This window comes from Sphaerodactylus townsendi, linkage group LG04, assembly GCF_021028975.2.
Source record: "Sphaerodactylus townsendi isolate TG3544 linkage group LG04, MPM_Stown_v2.3, whole genome shotgun sequence".
NCBI classification, from domain to species: Eukaryota; Metazoa; Chordata; class Lepidosauria; order Squamata; family Sphaerodactylidae; genus Sphaerodactylus; species Sphaerodactylus townsendi.
In genome coordinates, this window is record NC_059428.1 from 20,020,086 (window position 1) to 20,046,635 (window position 26,550).

At 46.3% G+C, this 26,550-nt stretch overlaps 1 protein-coding gene across 4 annotated transcripts; it reads right to left on the reverse strand.

Annotated features, from left to right (window-relative positions):
* FAM76B (family with sequence similarity 76 member B) lies at positions 1-26,327 on the reverse strand. 4 transcript variants are annotated; one of them, XR_007244285.1, is made up of 12 exons: positions 25,827-26,323; positions 23,804-23,868; positions 21,592-21,646; positions 20,995-21,150; positions 19,053-19,264; positions 18,002-18,049; positions 17,774-17,854; positions 17,012-17,147; positions 6,223-6,324; positions 3,574-3,700; positions 484-2,899; positions 1-369 (listed from the first exon to the last, which is right to left on the reverse strand). XR_007244285.1 is itself a non-coding variant. In XM_048493843.1 (11 exons), exons 1-10 carry the CDS (start codon positions 25,971-25,973, stop codon positions 3,611-3,613), a joined length of 1,092 nt encoding a protein of 363 aa, XP_048349800.1. In that variant the 5' UTR covers positions 25,974-26,327; the 3' UTR covers positions 1-2,899; positions 3,589-3,610. The 4 variants fall into 4 exon arrangements, 3 of the variants coding, with proteins under 3 accessions (XP_048349800.1, XP_048349799.1, XP_048349801.1); XM_048493843.1 differs by having other exon boundaries at positions 1-2,899; positions 3,589-3,700; positions 25,827-26,327; XM_048493842.1 differs by having other exon boundaries at positions 1-2,899.
* Positions 26,328-26,550: the final 223 nt, after the last annotated feature.

A 26,550-nucleotide genomic window follows, 5' to 3' on the forward strand; every position in this document is an offset into this window, starting at 1 on the left:
TGTTTTAACAAGCTTTTTTATTGTGAAATATTGGATTTAGAAAAAAGTACAAAAAATGCTGACCGTCAAATGTGTTCCAATACAGAATTTCAATAGTATATACATATGCAGCCAGCTTAACATCTCCACTTCAAAATGGACACAGACATGACTAAAAAGGGGGACTGCAATATTCACAGGCGTAAAAATAAATAACACCAGCCAAGTGAGCCTTGTTGTTCAATGCTAATTAGTGGAGAAATTGACTAAAACGCACATTTATAGTACAATGCATCGCCTTGAAAGTCTATATAAAAATCAGGTTCGTTGAGAAAATACCCTACAGCTCCAAGATTTCATTCGCTAGTGTCTAGCCCAGGGGTCTGCAACCTGTGGCTCTCCAGATGTTCATGGACTACAATTCCCATCAGCCAATTGGCCATGATGGCAGGGGCTGATGGGATTTGTAACCCATGAACATCTGGAGAGCCACAGGTTGCAAACCCCTGGGCTAGCCTTTACAAATTCCAAGTTAAAAAGAGGTTATGAAATTTAAAAACCCAAAATGATATTTTCACCAACCCAATGTGAAGCCCCTAAATGCTTTTATACTGGGCTTGGTAAAACTCCAGTACGTAGAAACTAAAATGTTGAATCTCTTTCTCTACAGCATTCCAACTGCGGCACAGCAAGTTTCAATGGGAACGCTCTTATTTGAAAGTATCCATTTCATGCAAAGATTTTAGACATTTCGTTTAAAAAACCCGAACATATCAGTGATATGTTGCTGTTCAACTGGAAAAGATATCAAAATTCTATGAAAAGAAAGTCTGTAATTAAAAAAAAAAAAAATTCAGTGACAGAACGGTCCAATAGGAGATTCTACCCTTGCTGTGTTATGTGACATCAGGAAATAGTATTTATAAATTTACTGAGTTCATTTTAGTGTACAAAAGAATTTTTAAAAAATCTCAATATTGTAGAAAGCAGCTTTTTTCCCCCTTTTGAATTGCAATTATTCAGTAGTCTGGTGGGAACTAACCCTTCCAATCTTCAGGACCTAGAAACTCAAAAATAGCCGAAGTACAAGTAATTCCTCCAATAACTTGAGCATCCATGTATCGAACGGGCTTTCCATTTCTTGGGGGAAAAAAGTTTTAAAGCTGGTAAAACAGTGACTTTTCTTTGACCTTTTAAATTTGTACTAGCGTCACAAAGCATCAATTAGAACTTTTAACAGAGGGAATAAGATTTCTGACACCACTACTTCTCTTCAAAAAGCTTATCTTAGAATTCCTACCAGCAGGGGATCCTCCCTCCCTCCCCCCCACAACACATGCCTGCTGTAGAAAGTCTGCCTCTCCATTGCGAAACTCCTGAGTCCTGTAGAATTGGTTAGGGGACAGTTCTGGAGTGTGTCTGCTCGTGCGGAACTGGTTTGACCACTAAGGTCTCACTACTGTTTTAGTGCATGCAAGTTAATTAGAAAATGCCCCCTACAACAGGCATATTACAGCTGAAGGATGATGGGGCTAAGGGTAAGATGGCAAGCCTGTTTGCTGATCTTCATGATAGACTTCCATGGATTCCCAGAGTCCCCTGGGACAAAGTCACTGCTTTGGGACATGACTGCATAGCTCTCACCAGGTGGAATGAATGCTGCTTCAGCTCATCCAGCCCCTCAAATCCACAATGGGCTTTTGCGTGCACTGAATTACAGCTGCCTAGCTGCCCTATAGGCCAGCTGAGTTAGCAAGGGCCATACAGTCCCCATTGGGACCGGGGTTTTTTCCCTCTCTCAGCAGGAGGTGTCGAGGGGAATATCTGTAGCTCCCAGGTCACCTGTCAAAACATACAGTGACTGTGTGAGTCTGTACACAGCAATGTAAAGCTATTTTATGCTGGAAAAGGGGAGAGACTGTTATTTTGTACTCACACAGCATGTTACCCTAATCAAATTTTTAAGGAGCACTAAATTATGACAAGATGTTCCTGAAAGCAACATCTGCACTGTCCAATTCAGGAGACACCATGGGGCCGTCAATGCAAATTAGCGCTGAGACAAAAATGAGAAGTATTCTTTTAAAAGCCCTACGGTTTAGTGTAGCCAAAATTTTTTTTTTAAAATTAAATTAGGCACAACAAAAATTAGGAAACTCTCTATAGACACATCTCATATAGTTAACTACAGCCAAGATTTCCGTTTGCTTACCAGTTCTTAGCACCTCGCCTAGCATCCTAACGATTTTGATTTTAGCGTTTGATTCTTCTGTACACACACATATATATTTATATATACACACAAAAATTAACCATGTTTTTTAAAAAACAAAAAAACCAAACCCCCTTATATACAAAATACCAGCATTCCTATAAATAAACAGTTGGGATAAAAAGGCACTTGGGCAGGAGGAAAAAAGTCTACAGTAAATTCTCAAAAAACCACACTTTGTTTGGGTACTTACAATAAAGAATCTCTCTTTTAAAGTTCTATCACAAGAAATGCAAAACACTAATCACTAAGAATAAAACTGTTAAAATTCTTTTACACATATTTATAAGGTTTAAATGATGTGTAATAAAAGCACCATGATTTCAAAATCTTCAGTGCGCTCTGGCTTTGACCAAAAGATTAAGCAGAACTGCCATCCGCTTGCTGTTTCTTCTTCCAAAAGAGCTGCTGCTGTAGTATCGATATGGTTGGTCTCGTGTTTCCTGATGCCAGTCTGCCCAGACCTCAGGCCAATTCTGTCCTTGCTCTATATAAACCCAGTTTCAGCGAATAAGCCCGTGTAACAGCAGTGTTGATGGACAGGTTCCCTCAAGTTGCTGCTGGTCACACTTATTATTGCATTGCATGATGTGGTTTTAAAAAGAAGTACTCACTCTTACTGCATGCCAGTTATTGGCAAAACGTTGCCTGCGTTGGGGAAAAAAAAAAGGTGGGTTTAAAAGCTTTCTTCAAGACAGCTGACCTGCTTTAATCCACATGGTTTAAACTTAAAGTGGGTTACACAAAGTTGTGTGGAAAACACGCCTGAAATTTGTCATTATATAAAAAAGAGAGTAAAAGGTTCACTAAAAGGTCATCTTCTAAGTTAGCAGAAGTTTGCAAAACCCCAAAGGCCGGAGACAGTCAGTCTAGGGGCGAAGGAGCAGTTAACCTTTAACATGATTGGTGAATTCAACTGTGACTCTAGATCAATGAGAGGCTGATGCCTGGGCAAGGAAAAGTATCCTGTTGGATGTATTGTATATGCTATGCTAAGCTGAGACAGATATAGAGTCTGAGTTAAGTTCAGTGTGTGTTGAACTTTGTTCTAGCTGAAGAGTTCTGTATAGTTATATAGTTTTGTATAGCATAGAATTGCGTAACCTTGCAACTGCTAAAGTAAAACCTTCCTATGGAAAGAACATCTTGAGTGGAGAGTATTCTTTTCCAAGAGTGGTAGGAGGCTGCAGTGAGTGCAAGAAGACTATAGACCTTCTCATCTTACCAGAGTAGCTCCGCTTTAAACTCTGCTGATATAATTGTGTGCAGAAATATTTTTCTTCTGACGACACAAGCTAAGAAGTTCCCACAGAGTCATTTACCTTTTGAATACTCACACCTCTGCGCGCCGTCTGCCCTTCACGGAGACGTCAGCATGCTCCCACTCTTGTCGAACTTCTTGCCCTTTGATAATGCTGCAACTTGCTTGAGCAACTCCCGGTTCTTTGCCTGTAAGAAAGCAAACACCCGATCCCTTCAGCATTTCATAATTCTTTGGTATCACTTTGCTTTAACCAACTACATTTTTTTGGCGATGCAATTCTCTTTTTTTGCCTAGTTGACAGAGCGTTTTCTTGCTTCAGTTCTCCCAGTGCAAAGTGCGCCTCTTCCGGTTTTGTGCCACTGTCGTGAAGACTTCAAGAGCTCCTGCTGCATGCACAAGCAGAAATATTCTTATAACAGACAGTAGCAGGATCATACCCTCTTATTGTCAGGTCTTGGACTGAAGTCAATAAACAGGCTCTGGACGCTGGATCAGAAGTCTTTATTGAACACAGCTGGTACCTGCTTAGCAAAGCCAGTTCTGGGGGGCTATAGCACAATGGCTGCATTTATCCCTATGGTTTTCCTGCCAGAATCCCCCCTCCCTGGTTCTCATGAAATACAGGAATGTTACAGTGGAAAGGGAGATCTTTGGGAGTTGAGCATCTCAAGGACAGTGCAGTGATAATGCCCAGCCACCTGCCGCCTCCCCCTGCTGGGTCGGCACCAGGGTTGCGTCTACATCAGCTATTAGTTGCAAGCATCAAAGGAAAGAGAAAGAACAGAAAAGGCCCATTAACATATCAGAGGTGAAGACAGCTTTCCCGCCCCCCACCCCTACAGGCAGGTGCGAATCCTTGCACCTTAGTCCCATGTATCAATGTATGGATGGCAGGCACATACTGACATAAATTTGTACTTCTGAAGCTAACATTAAAGTCTAGGATCCACAGAGCTATTTTTAGGTGCACTGGCTTACGGATAAATAATTTAATATTTAAAATATTTAGTTTAAATATTACCAACAGGAGGGTGCTAAAAATAGCTATCTTACTTCCAGCATATGACGACACTGAAGGTGACCACCCAATCTCCCTAAACTCCAAATATAATTTAAAGGCACAGCTCTGCACAAAATGTAAGTTCAAAGGCTGGTGATAAATAATTTTTAAAAATAGTTTGCAAATGCAGCTACTTTTTCCACAGGAGTGGAAGAAAAGGGGCTTTAAAAACTCTTTCCTCCCCTGCCTTCTCTTCTGAAAAAAAGTCATTTCCCTACTCAAAGAATACCGTTACTTTCACATTTTCCCATTAGTAGAAATATCAGTAGCCCTGAGGTGTTTTATTCTTTCATCAGGAAACAGGGAAAGGAGAGAACAGTTTAAAAGCCTCTCTCTGTTTCCACTGTAGCCAGAGCAGCCAAATTTGGGGGGGGGGGGGGGGGGGGAGGAGAGAGATAGTCCTTGAAAATGAATACCAAGAAAACATCAAGTATAGTATACCGGAGAACGGCTATGTACCAATTCAAGCCAGCCTTCTTTAATGCCATCTCCTTCAATACAATGGCTGCACAAGAAGCCTTAGAATGAAAGCCTGAGAGCAACCAAGGTATCTTACTCGTGAATACCTTCCTACTTCTGGCACTGAAACCATGCCATAAGACCCAGAGAATGTACCTGTCATTTTGACTCTATGTCCCATTATTATTGCCCTGGAAAACTTGAAGGAAAAACTGCAGTCGTTCCCAGTTGTTGGAGGACTGATTATGCGGGATTTAAACCTTGAGAGCTTTTTTGTGCATTTTAAACTGTATTTTAGACCATATTCTTAGCCGCCTTGAGTCTACAGAGCTATGATGGGAAAGAAAGCTTTCAGAAGACAGTAGGCAACCCAGCTCCCGAGGGCGAATGTGTGGTCCTTTACAATGAAAGAAACGGAGTCACTCTCAGGATTAGCACTAAAATGTGGGTTTAACCCCGGCAATGACAGTGTCTCAGGCAGGGGTGATCAATTCCTGGATTCAACCTGTATCCTACATTATAGTCCATTCAATGGGTTCCAAAGATCCTAGACCAGGGGTAGGGAACCTGCGGCTCTCCAGATGTTTAGGAACTACAATTCCCATCAGCCTCTGTCAGCATGGCCAATTGGCCATGCTGGTAGGAAATGGGAACCATGGATCCCTGAGCTGCTTCTGGACTGCAGGTCAGCTATCCTCAGCAGTCTTGCTCTGACCTGCAAATTTTCCACTGGGATTGTAATTCCTAGGTTATGGGCATCAGTTGGGATCAGCCCTGCAATTCCCATGTTACAGTGATCAGCACCGTAATTCCTGGTTATAGTGATCAGGACTGCAGAGTGCAGGGAAAGGAAGTTTAAGCTTTCCCTGCATCATTTTTCAACATGAAACAACCTCAGGAGACTCGACCTTCTCCATCCAGAAAGCTTATGTGAATCTCACCAATACACATACACACTCCCTTCCCCCAAACGGGCACACAGCAGTCACTTTATTAGGAAAAACAGCACCAGGGGAAGGTTCAAGCTTCCTCTCCTTGGTCCAAATCAACCTTCATACACACACACACTTGGGAAAATGATTTCCCAAGGAGAACTCTCTACACATCTGACAGAAAGTCTTCTTGATGAACCCAGACATGACAGAAGGAATATATAATGTGCATGTCAGGTCCTCCCAAGGGTTTTACCTGAAGTTGTTCCACAGTTTCCTTGTGAGCTCTCTCCATACTGTTCATTTTTGTCCTTAGGTTTGACTCCTGGTACTGAAAATCCGCCTTCAGCTCTGTCAACTAGGCAAAAAAAGAGAATTGTTTGGGATCGTTAGGATACTGCTTGCATACATGTTGATAAAGCTTTTGGCCCCACTGGTGAAAGCAGTAGAAAATCCAATCCACTTTTCCAATGGTTTGAAAATTAGCAAAGGAAATAGGTTCAGAAACTTTTTTATTTGCCTGGGCAAATAATCTTAGCCTATCTTGATAACACAATACTGCATTTCAGAATTTCATGTCTGTTTTATTAGGAAAAATGAATTACGGGGAAAGTTAACAAGTATAGCCCCATCCAAAGGGCCAGGGACCCAGACCCCGTGCTGTGGCTGTGCTGCCATTCCCAAGGGGGCTTAACGGGCTTAGTCCAGGGGTCTGCAACCTGCGGCTCTCCAGATGTTCATGGACTACCATTCCCATCAGCCCCTGCCAGCATGGCTATGCTGGCAGGGGTTGATGGAATGGTAGTCCATGAACATCTGGAAAGCTGCAGGTTGCAGACTCTGGCTGACAGTGTACCGGGGGCAATGGATGAGTGGAAGCTGACTAATGTCAGCTGCTTCCCCAGCCACGCCCTTGCTACTCTGGCACCAGGGGCGCAGGGACACTGGTGAGCATCCCACCATTGTTGAGGGCTGCAGTGGCCACCAACCAGCAGATTCGCCTCTCTGCTGGGGCAATCCTGCTGGTGAGGTTCTGCACTGCACCCTACAGCAGATCCCCCCCCCCCTCTTTGGATGGGGCTGTGAGAGAGCATCTTCCAAGAACAAGCCAACAAATGACAATAGGAAGGCAATAACCTAAAAAGCGTTTTTTTTAAGTATGACAACTTGAACTATTCTGGATTTTGTGTGCATCTTATGCACTTTTCTGGGGCCAAGAAGAAAGCTTTGTCCCGGGGGTTAGCCAATAACAGATCAAATTTCCAAACAGCAAGATTGACAAAAACAGGAGTGCAAATAAAACGCACGTCTTGAAACGTTAGTATTATCTTTGGTCCTCAGTGATGCCTTCTATGCCGTCATTAAGAAACATGTGCTTAACCAGGTTTTTACAATGCACACAACACATTCACAGTTGAGATGACAAAGAATTAAATGGTGAAAATCCAATGGTACTGTTTTGAAAGGATTCTGAGAGAACAACAATGTCACAATGTACGGTACTTTTAGGGGTAACTGCAAAATTTGTTTGCTACAAAATTAAATATATGTGCAGTGGCTTCCATTTCTCATGTCTGAATTAGCTTACTGCAAATGGGTCGTAGAAGACAGTTCAAAAACATAAATTAAAGAGCAGAACAGTGCTGCTGACTGGGCTACTGACAGGTACCTTGGGAATGTACCTCAACAGGTTTGAAAGAGCTGCAGTGGCAACCAATCTGTTTCTGAGTTTATACCAGTGCTGGCACTTCCTTTTAAAGCCCCAAATGAACAAAGAGTAGGGCATCCCTACAGACTATCTGCTCCCACTTGTATCTGTCTGAACACTGAGCTACACTGGAAGTCCTGTGGCATATTTTTGCTAGCCCTTAGATCAGGGGTAGGGAACCTGCGGCTCGAGAGCCGCATGCGGCTCTTCTGCCCTTGCACTGTGGCTCCATGAGCCGAGCCGCCAACCCCATCCTTGCCCGCCCTGCAGTGTCAGCGGAAGCGAGCGCAACCAGCATACCCACGATTACGGCTGGAGCGGCGCCGTGAGGCTTCCCCTTTCGCCCGCCCCGTTGGAGCGGGGTGGGTGCTTCCCCGGCGGCCGGCGAGGCTGAGCCACCGGCTTCAACCTTGCCCACCCTGCAGGCAGCAGGGCACGTGCATCCATGCACTTCTCAGAATGAGCGGAGTAAAAGGTAAAAAAACCCCCCCTATATATATATATATAGTGTTATCTTTATTTTAAATGTCAAAAATTATTTGCGGCTCCAAGTGTTTTCTTTTCCCGTGGAAAACGGGTCCAAATGGCTCTTTGAGTGTTAAAGGTTCCCTACCCCTGCCTTAGATGAAAGGACAACTATGATACCTCAATGGAAGAAACCCCCCCCCCACCCCTACTTCCTTTGCATATGAAGAAATGGGAGATCAGGGCGAAGTTTGGGTAGTGGTGGTTTGAACTTCACTTTTATTCCCTTTAAACTCTACTGCTTGATGTTTTACAGCAAGATTGTTTTTCGTTTCAAAGCTGTTTGTTGTTTACTTGGCTTTAACGATGTTTATGTCAGCTGTAACCATGATACAACTGCCTCAAGAGCCCTGTGCTGTGAGGCAGCAAATACATAAATATTTAAATAAAACAGAGCCATGTAATTCTGATGCACTACGAATGTGTTTCAACATACTGGAAAGATTTGGGGGAAATATCCTACCCAGCTAATACAATCAACAGTTGGGGTCATGACCTAATTTTTGGACTTTTCTCAAGATGGACTTGCAAGAAAGGGGAAAAGGCAAGTGACTTTATATATTATATACTCTGCATTGCACTTTGGCTTGAAACATTAGGACATGAAGGTGGCCTCAACCAGAGCCAGGACATTTTTGGCCCTGGTGGAACTCTCTGTCGGCTGACATCAGGGCCCCGCGGGACCTTACTCAGTTACACGGGGCCTGCAAGACAGAGATATTCCACTGGGTCTTTAGTTGAGGCCATCCCATAGTTCGATTTGTTCTGTCTTGCTGGCCTCCCAATTTCCATCTTATACATTTTTTATTTGTGCACCCCCTTCTCTCCCCCCCCAACAGTTTTATGAAAGGGATTATATTAGAATGAAGATGAAATAGCTTGTTAGGCTTGGGGTCCTTGGACACCAATAGGTCACCATCTGTACAGTTTTTAGGACTTAGTGCTAAATGTATTGGTATTGTTTTAATGTGAGCTGCCCTGAGACTGGCTTAGGTCAGGAAGGGTGGGGTATAAATACAGAATCATGGAATCAAAGAGACTTCCGAGACCCCAAGGGCCATCAAGTCCAACCCCCTGCAACGCAGGAACATATAACCAAGGAAACAAGGTACTATACACTAAAGAAAGTACTATACACAGTAAATTATAAGGACAGGAGTATAGAAAATTTAATTCTTCCACGTGTAAATGTGTGAAAATTATTTGCTTTAATGTGCCTCTGTGTAGAGATGCACTGCTGACCCAGCTTGGCACCCGTGAAGTGAGGGCTGGCACACCCCGGGCTCCTGACTGACTTCTGAGTGCAGCACCCAGCCCACCCTCTCATCCCCGATGGAGTCACAGGTCATGAACACTACCTGGCTCACAACCCACCCGGGTGTCCCGGACAAAGGGACAATGGTCTTGCCCCGGGTGAGGGATTAGGCCCAGGCAGCTGATGCTCCTCTCTCCGCTGCGTGGCAGCCAGATGAGATCCATGCATCACATGATGATCTCAATCGGTCTCCCGCTCTCCCGGAATTCCCCACGTTCCGCCCTTCACTACCGCCCCCGTTAGAATTATAATAAAAGGTGCCAGAAAGAGGACCAGCCGCAGCGGCAGAATTAAGCTAGGAATGCCGGACACCCAGCGCTCCCGCTGCTGGTACTCTCCACCAGATGTTACCACAGCGTCTTCGTCTGCGTTCTTGCGCTGACCTCGCGGTCCGCGACTACCTAAACTGGTGCGAAACCGGGAAGAATCCTCGAACCCTCCACCCCTGCTTACCGTCGCCACAGGAAGGGCAGCGGTACCGGCGTCCAGCTGGATGTCAGTGCGCATCCAGGGACCCACCGCCCGGTATACGCCCGTCCAGCTGGATGCGAGCATCCAGGGACCAGAGTCCTAGGACGCTCCTCTCATCCGGCCGGAACACCCGGTAAGTATAGAGAGCTTGCAAAAGCAGGGCTTATGACAAACTGCGTTAGCGAGCTAAAAGCGTTAGCCTTGGCAGCAGGGTCCCAGTAAAGAGAGGAGCTGCGCCAAATGGGGTGGTTGAGGAGATTGAAGCTCAATGTCCATGGGTACCCGAGGAGGGACATTGAATCTTAAGGATTAAGGGGAAAACATCGGGCGCACTCTTACGCACAGAGCCTGCGTAGCGCCCGGTGTCCACTGCTACTGGCGGTAAGGAGACAATGCTATGTAGCCATCCCAGCCTGCAGACCTATGGCTCCCCTTGCTGTAGAGTAGCCCTCCTTTCGATCTTTCAACTTCCAGTTTTCACCCCGAATTTTTCTCCTATCCTCTAAATTGGACTCCTGTCCTCCTTCTGCCCCACTTGCTCCCCTGCCTCCTTCAAATTCTCCAGCTGGCTTGCGGCCACCCCTCCCCTTGCTCCGCCTTCGATTTTTCTACAGAAGCCATAGCACCTCCGTCAAAGCGCCCGTAATGCGGCGGGTTTCAAAGACCCTGCGCCCAGAGCGGTATTAAGCCACGACCTGCGAAAAAGGGGAAACTCTGCAGCGGAAGAGCGATGCCCGATATCCTCGCTCTATACCCACGTTCACTTTACCACGGATACCAAGAGGGGAGGGATAGGCGTTATTATGGCCCGGGTTAGCCGAGTGCAACCCTTTGGGGCTATAACTAACATCCTCACCGAGCTCCACTTAAGCGATGCGGGACGTGGAGTCCACCCAGCGGCCCTATGTGAGGGCATGCTGGAAGCAGTCGCAAGGAATCACCCTAATGGTTCCGGATGACTGGGAGAGACCACCTTTTCGCGTACTTTTGGGCCCTGCACAATATGTGATCTGGGAAGCGAGTTCCGCCAGCAATGTCTGCTGGGAGCCGCCTCGAAGCGAGCGCCTACACACCGCTTCGCCACAACTACGGCCTGCGGCGATGCCTTAGCCGTAGCCAACTAGCGATCAGATTGTCCTGCCAGGGAGAATACCCTTCACGATTACTGCAGCCTCTGGAGTGCGCTACTGAGGCGTTTATCAAAGGTTCCCAATGCCCGACCAGCCAACCCAAAGAGTTTCTCGCATGCATCCGGCCAAAAAAACCCCCCCAAAAGAGCCCCTCGCTGAATTTGTGAACCCAGGCTCCAGGAGGCTCTCAAAGGGCGAATTAGTAGATGGCGAGGAGGCCGCAAAGCGGGCTCCTCATGCGCTCTGCGCCAAGGAGAGCAGCCTCCACTGAGTGCCGCTTAGAGCAATCACGCAGGCCTAGGCAAGGATCCCTGAACTGGCCCGACATGCTTAAGGCTTGCCAGGACATCGGATCCCCAGTCTCCGCCCACCAAAGCTAGCCTCCGCCCTTCGCCGCAGCACTCTCCACCGCCAGGGGAGACAGCCCCAGGGATGATTGCTTTAAGTGCGGCAGGTCAGGACACTTCCGGAGTGTAGGCAGCCAGTGAGGCCTACTGTCCCGATGGAGGAGGTCTTCCCAAGGGAGCGAAGGCCCCGAGACCGCCAAAACCCGATGCCCCGGGCCAGAAGGGCTGGAGGGCCCCGCCCGTCCCGGAGGCTTCAGCCCGGGCATCTCTCCCAGCCAGGACCAAGGAGGAGAGGTACTAGAACAGGCCCCAAGCGCCCAAGACCCACACCCAAACCACCCCCCCTCTTGCTTGGCATCTCGCTCCCGTGCACCCAGCCCATCTCCCTTCCAAGTTCCCCACGAGGTCCTCGTCGCCCCAGCCGGTATGGCGACCCCCATCCCTACCGGGACCATTGGGCTGGTGCTGCCAAAGGCCTCCGCCGCTGAACAGGGGATTGTTCGCCGTCCCGAATGTCGACTCCACGCACCAGGGTCCCATCCATCTCAAGCCTGGGCGGAACATCCATGGGGAGTTGCCCAAGCGGAACCAGCTGCACAGCTGATCCTCCTGCCCCATGCTGCCAGCCATCCCGGCCTTAATACAGGCCACGAGCCCCGGCAGCCATCAGGGGCAGCCAGGCTCACCAGCCAGCAGCAGGTGGAAACACCCGCCGGAAGCTCCCGCCCGTATCTGGAGCTCACCATGGAGGGGTATCTGTTCAAGGGCCTGGTGGACACGGCTGATGTGACCGTCATCAGAGCAGCCGAGTATGGCCTAACCAGTGGCCAACAGTTTCCTATCCGCACATCTGGGGGGGTGGGGAGAGACAAACCCTTGAGGCCAGATCCGCCAGCTCATAGTCCACAGCCCAGGGCTCGGCGGTTGGCAGCTCACGGTCCTTATCATTCTGGACATCCATGTCAATCTCTGGGGAAGGGACCTCATGAGCCAGGTCAAACGACGGCCTAGTCTGGGATGGATAAACCCATCCACACAGATTATTGATCCTAATTGTGCCTTCTGAACTCATTTTGAACTTCCGCGGAAACTATTCCCCCTTTCCTTTTCCTTTTCTCTTCCCTCTATTTTCAACCAGCAAAGGCAGGAGGGGCCAATTGGCTGACTGGCCCTCCCTGGATTAAAATCTGGGCCCGATCCTGGGTACCTTAGCACTGCCAGGACAGGCCCCAGGTTAAAGGGGCTGCAGCCACCTATGCCCCTAATACCCAAACCTGTTTGGGTTGCAATACCTAAGCCTGGCAGCTTTTACCAATACCTGCGTCCAAAGCCAGGCTTATGCAACAACCCCTTAAGGGGCCCGGTTTCGTGACGGCAATTCCCCAAGATAATTCGATTACAAATTCAGCACCATTTCCAGCCTCTCGGCATTAACCACCAAAGGTCACGGTAGAGTACATTTTCCCTGCGAAGAAGGCCCCTCCCTGTTTGTGTGTGGAGTTTACCCTAACAGCCTGATTGCTTTATCTCCTGGATGCATCCACCACCCAAAAGCGTCAAGCCCTCTTATGTTGCAAATTAGCATGCATACCCACAGATTCCCCAGGGTCCGCTTGCCCCTCCTCCCTCGAGGCTTTCGGACTCCCTTCGCTCACAGCGCATCTCTGATGGCAGCTCTGAAGCCAGCGGCTCTATCCGTAAAATTAAGCTACCTCTCTGCCCTTCCTGTCAAACGAATTCTCGAAGAAAGAAGAGAGGTAGAGGCCCTCAGTAGAGACTGCATTAGAAGTAACCCTTACGCCAGGCAGCAAGATAAGCCTTCATTATATGAGTTGTCTTATAATAGTTAAACACTAAATCCAACAAAGCTTGATTTTGACTCCTCCTCGCCATCACCGGCTCTCAAACCCTGGCAGGACCGGCCCCCCCCTCCCATAACCTGGGAAGGGGGTGTGAACAGTCCTTCTTCCTACAGATCTGCTCGGGTAGATCCCGACTTCGCCATGACAGGCCAGCCCATGGAATGGGCGCCAGGTGGAAAACAACCCTACATCCGGAGATGGAGCGAATCTCTTTGGAGGATCCGTAGCCCAGCAGCCTTCAGCGGGAGCAGGCGCCCACCCGGCCTTGGGCAGACGTCCAAGAGCATCCAGGATGACCTGGGGGAATGTCAAAGCAACCGCCAGCCAAGCCTCCAAGAGCTCGCTGCATGCCAGCAAGAGCCACCCGAGACGCCCGGGGGAACCTCTCTGCGCAGCCTCTCTTTTGCAATCATCACTGCCAACTTTCGGCTGACCACTCATCCAACTTGCCTGCTCCTGCTGCCTCCCTGCCAGTGGCAGTCGGCCACCACTGACCACGAGCACTGACCAGAGCCAACATCTGGGAAGCCAATTTACTGCAGCTGCCAATGTTTCTCGCGTCCTTCTTGCCTGGGCCAGTACCTAGGAGGTCCGGGAGGCCTGCTAAGCTCCTGCCTGCTCCCCGGTTGGCAAAGCCCTTCCTGGAGACTTCCTAGCCGGAGTCTGGTTTAAGCCCCTTTATGAAGTGCTTCATCCATCAAATTGCTCTATGGCTTGACTGGGGACCCGCTGGAGTCCAAACCCTCGGCCGGTAGCTCTCTCCCTTGTCCACCAAGACTATCGCGTAATCCCACAAGTCCAATACTTGCGCCCGCATTGCCGGTAGCGGCAGAAGGACGACAGACCGACCGGGCCCATTCACGGCTCAATTGTCCCCAGGTGGAACTGCAGCGCCACGGAGGACATTCCCCGTTAATGCGAATGTCTTGCTCCCCAAGGGTTGGTTCTGGACTTGCGGGGAGAGGAACTTTCTAACTACATCCCTGCTCTCGGCTTTTCTGCGGGACTCTCTATTGCCTTAGCTTCGCCTCACCCATCGTCCTGCCTCGGAGGCTCCCACCCGGGGAGCCCGGACACCAGTCGCCGTCCGCCAGCTCCACTCTGCCCCTCGACTCCCTCTTGCGGGCGCGTAGCGGTTGCCACCCTCCCTCCAGCGGAGTTCGTCTCCCTCAGCGAACTTCCCTGAGTGTTAGGAGTCCCTCGGACTTCGCTTCTTACAACACACTAAGACCATTGGCGGCTGGCCTCTGCGCCCTTCATGCAGGGGTCCATCAACTCCACCTCCATTGCTCTGGATGCTCCTGGCCTCCGAGCAGCAGGAACTTCATCGATCAAGCGACTTTAGATAATCGTGCAGCTATTTGATTTATTTATTTGTTATTGCATCCACCAAAGGTTGTGTGAGAATGCTTACATGATATGTGTTGTATTTAATCTTTTCTGATAATTCCCATTTTGATTCCTTATGAAAGTCGTGAACTGCAAGAGATGTTGTATCTAATCTGAAATTATGACGTTTTACCCCACTGGTGGTCAGCCCTCTGGAGCCTGGCTACGAGGGGGGATGGATTAAGAATGCTATTGTACAGCTCTGCATTGGCTTGATTGAAGTCCCCTCATGCGACCGGATCTTATTTCCATTCAATGTATATCTAATATTGCTTGTAACATGTGGCAAGAAACCCCTCGACTTTCCTTTACATACAGCGATAACCAAAGTTCTAATGTTGCACAAGCAGCACAAGCCACGCTCGCCAGTTTGGCCAAGCGGAGCCAGGAGACGAGCGTCCCCTTAAATAAGCCCCTAACATTTTATTTACTCCTCTTCTAAATGTAAAAGGAGGAGATGTAGGGATGCACTGCTGACTCCAGCAGCACCATGGTAAGTAGAAGCTTGGCACGCCGGGCGCTCCTAAATGCGTCTTGAATGAGTCGTCGCACTGCATCCCACCCTCATCCCCTCCTCGATGGAGTCACAGGTCATGAACTACCTGGCTCACAACCACGGGTGTGTCCCGGACAAAGGGACAATGGTCTTGCCCCCCGGGTGAGGATTGAGGCCCAGACGCTGATGCTCCCTCTCCGCCGCGTAGGCAGCCAGATGAGATCATGCATCACATGATGATCTCTCAGTCTCCCGCTCTCCCGGAATTCCCCCCGTTCCGCCCTTCTACACGCCCCCGTTAGAATTATAATAAAAGGTGCCAGGAACCAGCACGCGGCAGAGTCGCTAGGAATACGGACACCCGCGCTCCCGCTGCTGGCACTCTCCACCAGATGTTACCACCGCGTCTCGTCTCGTTCTTGCGCTGACCTCGCGGTCACGACTACACCTCTGTTCAGCACAGAAAAAAGTATTTACATTTTGGGAAGCAAAGGAGCTGGGAGGATTTGGGATATTTCTGATGTAGGTTGAAGACATGTCCTATCAAATAGAGTAATATCCAGTGCCGTCATTTAACTCACTAGCGGCCATTTTTTCCCAATGGCAACCCAATGCCGCTTATGGGGTTCTCCTCTCCTTCATTTTATCCTCACAACAATCCTGTGAGTTAGATTAGGCTACCCTAACACCTACCTCACAGGGTGTTTTTTGTGAGGGAGGAAGGGAAAGGTGTTTGTAAGCCCCTTTGAGTCTCCTATAGGAGAGAAAGCGGGGATAGAAATCCAAATCTTCTTCTTAAGAGTATGATTGGCCCAAGGTTGCCGGTGAGCTTCCATGACATGAGTAGGGATTTGGACCCAGGTCTATCACATACTAGTCCAACACTCATAAATACTACACCACATTGTCTTCTTAGCTTCTTGTGAATATCACGGTAACTGAAGGTATGAAAGGATTACAAGGCTGACAGCATCCCTACAAGGGTGATTTTAACCTGAGATGCCAGCTACAGATATAAGCGAAACGTCAGAACATACTACTGGAACACAGCCATACAACCTGGAAAACCCACAACAACCTAGATTTAATTCTGTTCTGGTGCTTTTCAGTGCCTCAAGTGTATGGGTAGAATCAGGTCACAAATTTTGAAAAAAGACAGCTGTGCTGCGGGGGCAGTGTTTTTCCTGTCTCCAGGCCACAATCTCAATAACCAGTGCAAACCTACATCTGGCTTTCTAACGCTGAATATTAGAAATTGACATAGTGTCTCTGTGGCTGCTGATACATTGCATCATCGTGTCTGCAGTACAGCCCAATTCTTGAAAAAGATCTCAGGTTTATACAAGTAGTTTACGGAAGCAGTGTTAGCCCTTCTTTAGAGTGTATTTCAGTGTAACTGTGGTTCAGCCATGTTAGATGCCTAACAAGTTTCCGTGGACTAATTTGGGAACCTCATTATACCATTTATTTCAGGCATCTTTACGGGACAATGCTTTCCAGGAACTAGATGTCTTCCAGGCTTCTGCGCCACAACCTATTCATGACTTGGGGATTTGCTGCATTCTCCTTGAGTAGATTAGCAGGAATAAAGTGGGCATCTTGACCATCAAGACTGCCTGTGGCACTGTGTGTGGATCTCTCTCAGTGGGAGGGGGGAACTGAAGAAAATGCCCCCTCCTCACATTACCAGAAGACAATTCAGGATCAAACCTGTATGAACAAAATCCATTTCTACCAAAGCCTCTCTTTTTAACGTTATCTGCGACTTGCTGAGTCAGATGAACACATATATGGGTTTTTACCTTTTTGTCTTTCTCCAGAATGGTCTGATCTCTCTGTTGCAAAAGACGTTTAAGTGACATCACTTCTTCCTTCAGCTGACTGATCAGGACGAAGTTGTCAGTCCCTCCACTGTCTGCAGACTGATTTATAGAACTACTGTAAAATAACAGCACTTGTCGTGAGCAAAGATGGAGGGAAAAATTGTACATATTCCAAACTAACAGTTTCACAAACATCCTTAAGGACTAATGCAAAAAAAGTATGTACCTGACAGAAATGGATGAAACTGGCAAATTAGCTTACTAATGGCACACAATATATACACCTGCAGAAATATAATTCAGTATTAGCTTCAAAGGGTCAAATACTTACTAAACGAAGCAGCTACCTTTTACATAAATTCCAACTGTTTCAGAGGCATCTGTGCTCATTGTCGCTTGTCTAACAAAATGTATTGGGAACAAAGTGTTCATAAGAACCAGAATAAAGCAACAGATTCAAACTTGCGTAACAATTGAACTCCTGTTGCTATAGAAGCATCATCTTATGCTGGGCTCCACGTCCCTTGCTCTAATTTTAGTTAACCCTCCCCCAGTTTACAGAAACGTTAAGTGCAGATCCATCTTATCAAAAGAAAAATTACAAGCCTGAACCATATGGAAAAAAACAAAGGGGGGAATTAAAAGGAAAGCATAGCATGAGTTGTACCTGTCAGGAAATCATTGTACTTGATGACAGCATAGGATACTTGGTAAGAAGAAAAAAATAATTCCGAATTTTACCTATCTCCATTAGATGGCTTGGATTCCATTTTGGGCTTTTTCTTTGGAGTTTCATTCTGAATAGCTGCAGAGGATTTATGGCTGAAAAACACACACACGAGATCATTTCATGTGTGTGTGTCAAGAAACATTTACTTTTACACAAAAGGTACCGTATGCCAACAATTTAACAAAGATTTGATGACCTGCTTTTGAAATAAAAGGCTAAATAAAATAACCAATATTCACCTCTGTTTCCACAATCCCTGATCTTGTTCTGGACTCAGACTGCTGATTCTGAAATACAGAGCGTAGAACAGGCTTAACAGTGACAGCCCTAACAGCTGTTTGTGAACTAAGTGACCATCTACACTTCACATGGCAAAAGCTGTCTCTATGCACTCTTTTTGGAATTTGCATTTTGTTTCCCGTGTAAACAAACATGCAGTTCTTCTTTGTCTAAAAGGGAGACGATGTGTGGTGTAGTGGTTAAGAGCAGGTGGATTCTAATCTGGAGAACCAGGTTTGATTTTCCACTCCTCCACCTGAGTGGCAGAGGCTTACCTGGTGAACCAGATGTGTTTCTGAACTTCTACATTCCTGCTGGGTGACCTTGGGCTAGTCACAGTTTTCTCTGAACTCCCTCAGCCCCACCTACCTCACAAGGTGTCTGTTGTGGGGAGAGGAAGGGAAAGGAGCTTGTAAGCCACCTTGAGTCTCCTTACAGGAAAGAAAGATGGGATATAAGTGCAGGGCTTGTATTATATTTGTACCGGTTTTAACTTTCCCCTGTCTATACATGTTTATTTGTACACTGCCCTGAGCCCTCCGGGGGAGGGCAGTATAAAAAGCCAATAATAAATAAATAAATAAAAATAAAATAAAATAAAATAAAAATTCAAATTCTTCTTATTTAAAAATAACTGTATCTACTAATGCCATCACTAAAGCAGAGAGAGACCCTGCAAGTTAACATTTCTTAAGTGTGAATAATATGTTAAACAGGTGATGTGGCCCAAATATACAGATACTGTACTGTGTATGCCTTGTTCTAGGAGTTGATGCAGTTTGGCTTCAACAGCCTGGCCAAGGTCAGTGTGAATTCTGGCCCTCTGAACTTCCCAGGTTGTAGTCTACCACCTTAACCAATGCAACACACTGGCTCTTACACTGATCATACTCTACAGGAACTGACTTCCTCCCCAGTATTAGCTGTTATTAGCAGTAACATTATTACTCGAATCTGGGCCCAATATGAGAACAGAGCAATTCCATTCTTGGGTGTTTTCACAGCACTTACTTGTGATGGCTGCCGCTGTGACGATGATGGTGGTGGTGGTGGTGGTGATGGCGGTGGTGGTGTTTCAAATGATGCTGGTCTTTTTCAGAGAGAGCCGTGGTGGAGGAAGAATTAGAGTGCCCCGCCCCTAAGCTCTTCCTCTGTTCCTTGGTCTTCTGCAGGACTCTCTTGTAGGACAGAGTGCAGAGCCAACACAACAGCTTCCCATCAACCTTTTGGGAAATCATTCGCAGCAAATTATGTTACACGTACTGAGTGCTAAAAAGACACACAACAGCCAAAATAAAAATGATCAAATGCTACTGCTGTGATTCTTGCGCATATAGGCAAGTTTACAAATCCAGAGAAGGTTCAGCAGCGCATGAAATGCAGCATGTCAGACACGTTGCTGAAAGCTGGGTCACACAAAAACCATCTGACCTTAACACACAGGTAACTATAATGACATTGGCTCTGTTGCCTCATGTTCAAGAAGCGCTACTGGGCTGGTCAACACTTTGCCAGTAATTTTGTTCAGCCTACTTCACTTACAGAGGCTTGCCTCATATTTCACAGCATGACAATAACTGCAGTAATACAAGGAAATGGGGAACCACAAAACTCTCAGCTGGAGCAAATGAAAAGCTCAGCACAAAGAGTTTTCTGTTTTCACGTGACTCTTGGTCACTGTGCAAAGGCAACAGTGTTTACCTGAAACACTGGCAGCCTGCCACCCAAGAAATCCTCCTCAACCATTCTGCAATGATTTTTGACACCGGCTAGTTGCGAGCGAGACATAACTGAGAATCTTAATCATTGGATCTTGCCACAGTTAATGCACTTACACAGTTTTACTCAAGTCTACCAAAACTGTAGAATATGCCAACGCTTGCTGAAGGCATCTAATTTGAATGTAACTTTGAAAGTCGAGCTGGCTTAAGTATCATACCAACATATATTTTACCACTTGAAATTTCCCCCTTTCTTGCGTTTTATTCTGTTCTCCTAATAGAGTTAACGTTGCTTACAATGCATACTTTTTAAAAAAGTACTATTATCAAATTGGGATCTGTACAGACAGACTTTGGGTCCAAATGTCCACCAAGGTGAGGGCAGGCATGTATGAGAAGAAGAGAAGAATCTGGATTTATACCCCACCTTTCTCTCCTGTTAAAGAGACTCAAGGTGGCTTACAACCTCCTATCCCTTCCTCTCCCCGCAACAGGCACCTTGTGAGGTAGGTGGGGCTGAGAGAGTTCCAAAGAACTGACTAACCCATGGTCACCCGGCAGGAATGTAGGTGTGCGGAAACACATCTGGTTCACCAGATAAGCCTCTGCCACTCAGGTGGAGGAGTGGGGAATCAATCCCTAATCTGGTTCTCCAGATTAGAATCCACCTGCTCTTAACCACTATACCACATTGGCTCTGAATGACTACACCCAAATATCTCCCTGTTTCTTGGATAAGTTAAGCAACAGTCATCCCACAAAATCAAGTATGTAGGTTGGACTCCATGCACATAGACCCTATTCCAATATTACATTCGCAATGATGCAAGACAGACTCAAGTATCTCAGTTCTGTTCCTCATGTTTACAACCGACACAGTTTAAAGTATGTTTAAATAGGGCATGGGTTAGTGATGTCAGGCCACTGGCTGGCATTCTTAGAGGCTTTCTGGGTGGTGTCCAGGCCAGAAATGACCTGATGTGTGACATCACATCCACCCAGAAACCTGAATGTCATGCAGGTGCATCAGGTGACACTTTAGCCATCTCCCAAAACTGTATTTCGTTTCCAGCCTAGGCCGTCCCATCAGAAGTGGGCAAATGGTCTCGCCAGAGCAAGTACATCATTATCCTGATGTAAAATAAGCCAGGGGCTTGCGATTATTATGGGAAACTTAAACTAATAACTCAGAAATGCTCTATTTCATCAAGCTCTAACAGCCAAAAACCTACCTTTCTTCTTCCCTCTTCTTTGCGATCAAAAGCACACTGCTGCTTGCACTGTTCACATGTCTGAGGGGGTCCATATTTCTTTTCAGAGTTTGTGCAACGCTGACATTTTGTGCCAATGAAAGCTGCAATGATGTTACAGTACTGGCAAGGTTTCGGCTGGAGGAACAAGAGATCCAAAATAGTATTTATTGTTTTTACAAGGTTGATATTGTAAATGACAATGGAGGAAATAAAGTAAAGCTGGTTATTCTAAACCTCCCAAAAATGTTCATTGAAAAACATTATTTGTACATTAAAACTATGTTACGCTTTTTAACTAGAACAAGAAGTTACTGCATTACTTTTAAAAAAGGTAAACATGACCAACACCAATCCATACACACACTGGTGCGGAATTCTACCCCTAGCTACAGGTTTAGCAACAGTGTAACAAAAATTATAGTTCGTAGTTTCCCTCCCCCCATCCAGACTGCACTGTAAGGGTTGTTTTGAGGATAAAAACAGACAAGAGAACAATATAAGCCACTCTGGGACTCCAGCAGGGAGAAATGTAGGACAAAATGAGGTAAACAAAACGATTTACAGATGCCAACTCACCGTTCCAAACTGTTTCACATTTTGGGCACACTTCTTACATATCGTGTTAGTTTTGCTTAAAAAGAGAAAGAAAAAAAGCAGGTTGGCTTAAACCATATAATGCATTTGGAAATTTTAAGTGTGTTAACTGTTAAGTAATTTTCTCTTTTGTTCTGAAAGTATAGATATATGTAAATAAAGACAACCTTTCACCTACTTCATTATAAGCATGTTAAAGTTTTACCAAAACTGAAACACTCACGCACAACAGATTAACCAATCTGTGACTGAAAATGAGCGCTAGCAGCCTTCCAGATGGGTACTGCAAGAGAAACAGATTTTCAGCCCCCACCTCAAACCCAAAATGAATCAGTCTAATTTACTTGATTACAGGCCTGAACTGGATGTCATCCTCCAAGAATTAATGAAGGAGATGAAAAAAATCGGGGGAAGAGCTGACTGGCCATTCCTGCAGGCTTGGAACCAATGACATGCCTCAAAGACCCCAAAATATTTTGATCAGTATATGATTTGGCAAATTAAAATTGAAGATTAAAATCTGCTATCTGCACTCATTTAGAAGTAGCCTTGATAAAGACAGAACACAAAAAGTATTCAGGAAAAAATACACTGCATCGAAGGGAAAAAATATTAGAATGGAATGCAGTAACTGTTGAAACAAACTCCACTGCAGTTAAGACATGGTGAAAATCCTTTCCATCTTAGACGCAATTCCTGCCTCCAACCATAACAACAGTCAAATACTGTCAGCATGGACATTAACTGCTGTTTAAAGGCACAGGGATTCCTCACATGTGGTTCACCTGGCTTTTTACCATCTTCGCCAAGCAAAGATACTGGCTCCTTTTCAGTCCCAACCCGACCTGACTACAGTACTCTATGCAACAGTCACCTCTAGACTGGACTATTGCAACTCACTCTATGCAGGACTACCCTTCAGCCTGATCCAGAAACTCCAGCTGGTGCAAAATGCAAAAGTGTGAGTCCTCAGCAGGACCCCATGGCGGATGCATATTCTGCCAGCTGTACTGGCTCCAGGTGAGGGACCAAATCAGGGTCAAGATTTTGGTACTCATGTTCAAAGCCCTAAACAGTCTGGGGTGCTGCATCTACAGGACCGCCACCCTGAATATGCCCCGCAAAGAGCGTTCTGCTCAGTGATCAACAACTTGCTGGTGTTCTCTAGCTAAAAGAAATCTGGCTAATCTACACCAAGGCCAGGGTTTTTCTGGCCCGGGCCCAAGACTGGTGAAAGATTCTGTCAGGTGAAACCCAGGTATGAGATCCCGCAGGGTCTGTAAGACAGACCTCTTCCACCAGGCCTGTGCTTCAGGCAGCAATGGTTCACCACCTAATGCCCCCCCCCTTCTCATTGTCTTAGAAAGAATAATAGGAATATGCCTTATTTACTGTGACTTGTTTTGGCTGCCATTTAGTTTAAAGTAGTGATGGATTATGGTTTTGATTGCTGCTTTCTTATATTTTGTAGAATAGAATAGAATCTTTATTGGCCAAGTGTGATTGGACACACAAGGAATTTGTCTCCGGTGCATATGCTCTTAGTGTACATAAAAGAAAATACATTTGTCAAGAATCATAAGGTACAGCACTTAATGATTGTCATATATTTTGTATATCTTATATTTTGTATTATTATATTTTGCAGGTCGAAAGCCACCCTGAGCCAAAAGAAGGACAGCCTAGGAATGAAATAAATAATAATCAGAGAATGATACAGAATGAAATGAGCTGCAACTGTAACCTCTCACAGGGTAACTTTGAGGGCCGTCCTAAGCAAAATCATACTGTCTCAAGCTCAGCGACTTTATTGAACTTAAGATGGGTGTAACTCTAGTAAAGTTTGGCAGCATCTGAATCCCCAATGGAATCAGACTACAAAAAAAAGAAACTTCAATTCTAGACTCACCTTAGTATCAGACTAATGTTAAAAACATTAACATATGAAGCGGCTCTAAGGAAGTTTAAGCAGAATTGCTAAGGGGCAGAATAGAGAGACCTGGGAGAATGAAGAGGTGAGCGGGCACTCTCACCTTTTCATTTATCAGGCTGAACAATATAGCTTTCAGTCTTTAATTCTGAGAGAAATTTTATTAGAATCTTAACTGATATACTTTATATGGGTGAATGTACCTTTATGAGGCCAACAATTTTTTTTTGTTTGCAAGTGGAAATTAACATGGCAAGGACATACCTCTCTTGTTGAAACTCTGACCGACAGTAGGTACATTTTACCATGGGATGGGCAATGCGACATTCCTAAAAAGGAGGGGGAAAACCCAGAAACTGCAAGTCAGAACTGTTAAGAAATGTGAAATTATAAATACCCCAAACTCATCCCCTTTTAAAAATTATACCAGAGACTGTAAAGACTGGTTAGCCAAAACATCTATCAACAAATAGTTTGCACAACTATTTGCTGACCAATGCTTTGGCTAACCAATCTTAAGTTTCCAAAAACTATTTGCTCTCGCTCCCTGAATCTGTCACATCTAAAAACAAATATGAAGATAAGTGCATCTCTCTCACAAGAAATCAGCTTCAAGGACTCTGTAGGAACTCTGAGATCTTTCAGTCCCCCTAATCATAGCTGCTTCAAGTCACTTTGTCTTTTCATGCCTGAAATTTAGTTTCACTTCTCATCCCCAGGTCAAAACAGAATCTCTGTCAGGTTTTATGCATCTTAACCCATCTTTTGTGCAACATATCTTAAACAGTGGAAACATAATCACTACCTGAACAAAATTCAGAACCACGGATCAGGCACACTACAATATGTTAATGATACATCACGTGTGCGATGAACTATTGTATATATTAGTGCTTGAGGTACACACAGTCAGAAGTGGACCAATGGAATCATCCCTCCTGGAAGTCACTGGTATCAAGTAACTATTCTCTATTATGAAAAAGCTGAGGTTGGAGAAACAAACTTGTGTGAAGTCACCACCATCCACTAACACTGAGTGGGCAAGCACTGTACTATTAAGTCTTCAAGCAATCTGTAAGCAACTTTTCTGCTTTTAATTCCTATAAGATGGGGAAATTATACACAACCTCTATTTATTCAACCGGCTGTATATTTAGTCTACAATTTCAGCTTTGTTTTGTGGTTGCACAGTAAAGAGAAATTATGTAAACACAGCACCCGTGAGTGCCAACCTTCAGAGTTTTGAAACAAGAAATGTCAATTACCTAAAGCAATTCCCCACACAATCAGCATGCAGCAAGTCACATGGATAATGCAATGCATGATTTGACACTTAGTGGAACACAAGCTCAAAATCAAAGAAATTAGATTTGCCAAAAGGTTTCAGAGTTTATTCTCTAGAACACTCCAACCCCCTATGAATACCCCATGAAGCTGACTGCTGTTTACGAAAGCTCAAGTCACAACATACTTAAACAGGTAAAGAGTTTTTAGTCTTGTTGACACCGTAGATGCTTACACCAAATTCTGACATTTGCTACTCTGATAGAAGAGCCAACAATCTACAGCAAATCTAACAACAAACAGCATTTACAAACAGTATAGCCATGCACAGTGTGGCAGAAAAGAACCTAATTGATAGAATTTGGCTTTGTTTTATGTGGTTGCATTCCCCACATCTGCACTTGAAAAGATAAGGTGGGAATAAACACGTGGAATGGCAGCACACCCAACAAGGGGATGTCACCAAATATATATCTCCTTATGACATTCTCTTCTGCCCAATATATTCTATAATAAAACCCTGCCTGATCCTGAAACCCCGACACTGAAGGTGGAGAAAGAAAATGCCACCTGATATTCATATTTGGACCTACATATTTTGGGGAGAATAGGAGGAAAAAAGATACGGGAAGGCAGTTCTGTCCGGGGCTCACCCAGGAAGTATTGTGAGCCCGCATTAGGCTGTGGTGCTACACAGAATAACGTGTGAACAGGCACTGTTCACGCGTGTCCTTCCAGAATCGACCCAAAGATCAACTACAGTTGCTGCAACTATAGTGCGACACAGAATAACGTGTGAACAGGCACTGTACACGCGTGTCCTTCCAGAATCGAGCCAAAGACGTTGGGTTAGCTTCCCTCCTTCTTTTTAAACTTCCTCGGCAATCCAGCTTCCCCTCCTGCAGCCCAGCCCAGCCCGCACCCGCCCTTCCCGTTTCCTCCGCCGCCGCCCCGTCCCTCCACCGAGCGGCTGCCCTCCTCCGCCGGCCTCGGGGAGCGGCACCTTGCAGAGCTGCTGCCCTTGGGAGAGCTCCTCGAACGGGTAGCGCTGGTTGCACTTGGTGCAGGCGTAGAGCGCCGGGGCCGCGCCGGGGCCCGGTCCCGCCGCCGCGATCGCCGCCGCCGCGGAGGCCCCGGATGTTGCCGCCATCCGTCCTGCTCTCAGCGCAGAGGCAGCAGCCAACGGCCAGACCCCGGCCGGGCCAGGACCCACCAACCCCGAGCGAGGCGAACGCAGGCCGGCCTTCCTCCCCGGGCGGTTGCGGCCTCTTCTGTCCTCCCCCGCTGTCGCTTAGGCCCCGGTTCCTTCCCGGGTCTGCATCGGCGTCGAGGCCTCCTTCCCAGCCGCTTCCCTCCCGCCCTTCCTTTTCCTCACACAAACACAGAGAGCGGAGCCAGCGTCGACGGACGGACCGAGCGCGAGCCTCGCCGCCTCAGCCAATCAGAGCCGCGCGCCAAGGCCGCCTTCAAACCTCGCCCGGCCAATCGCGGCCCCCGTGAGGGCACGTCAATAACTTTGGCGTCGTCTCGAACCGCCTCCCTCGCTTCTCATTGGCCCCAGTTCTTTTTGTATTTCATTGGCTCCAGTCTCTCCCACCCGCCTTCCTCTCCCGTCATTTTTTGGTTTTGCGCCTGCGCAGAAGGGAAAGCCCATTTCCTCTTTTCTATCCCCTCAAAAAAAAAAGATAACAAAACCAGTAGCGTCGTAACTTTGTTTAGTCTTGATT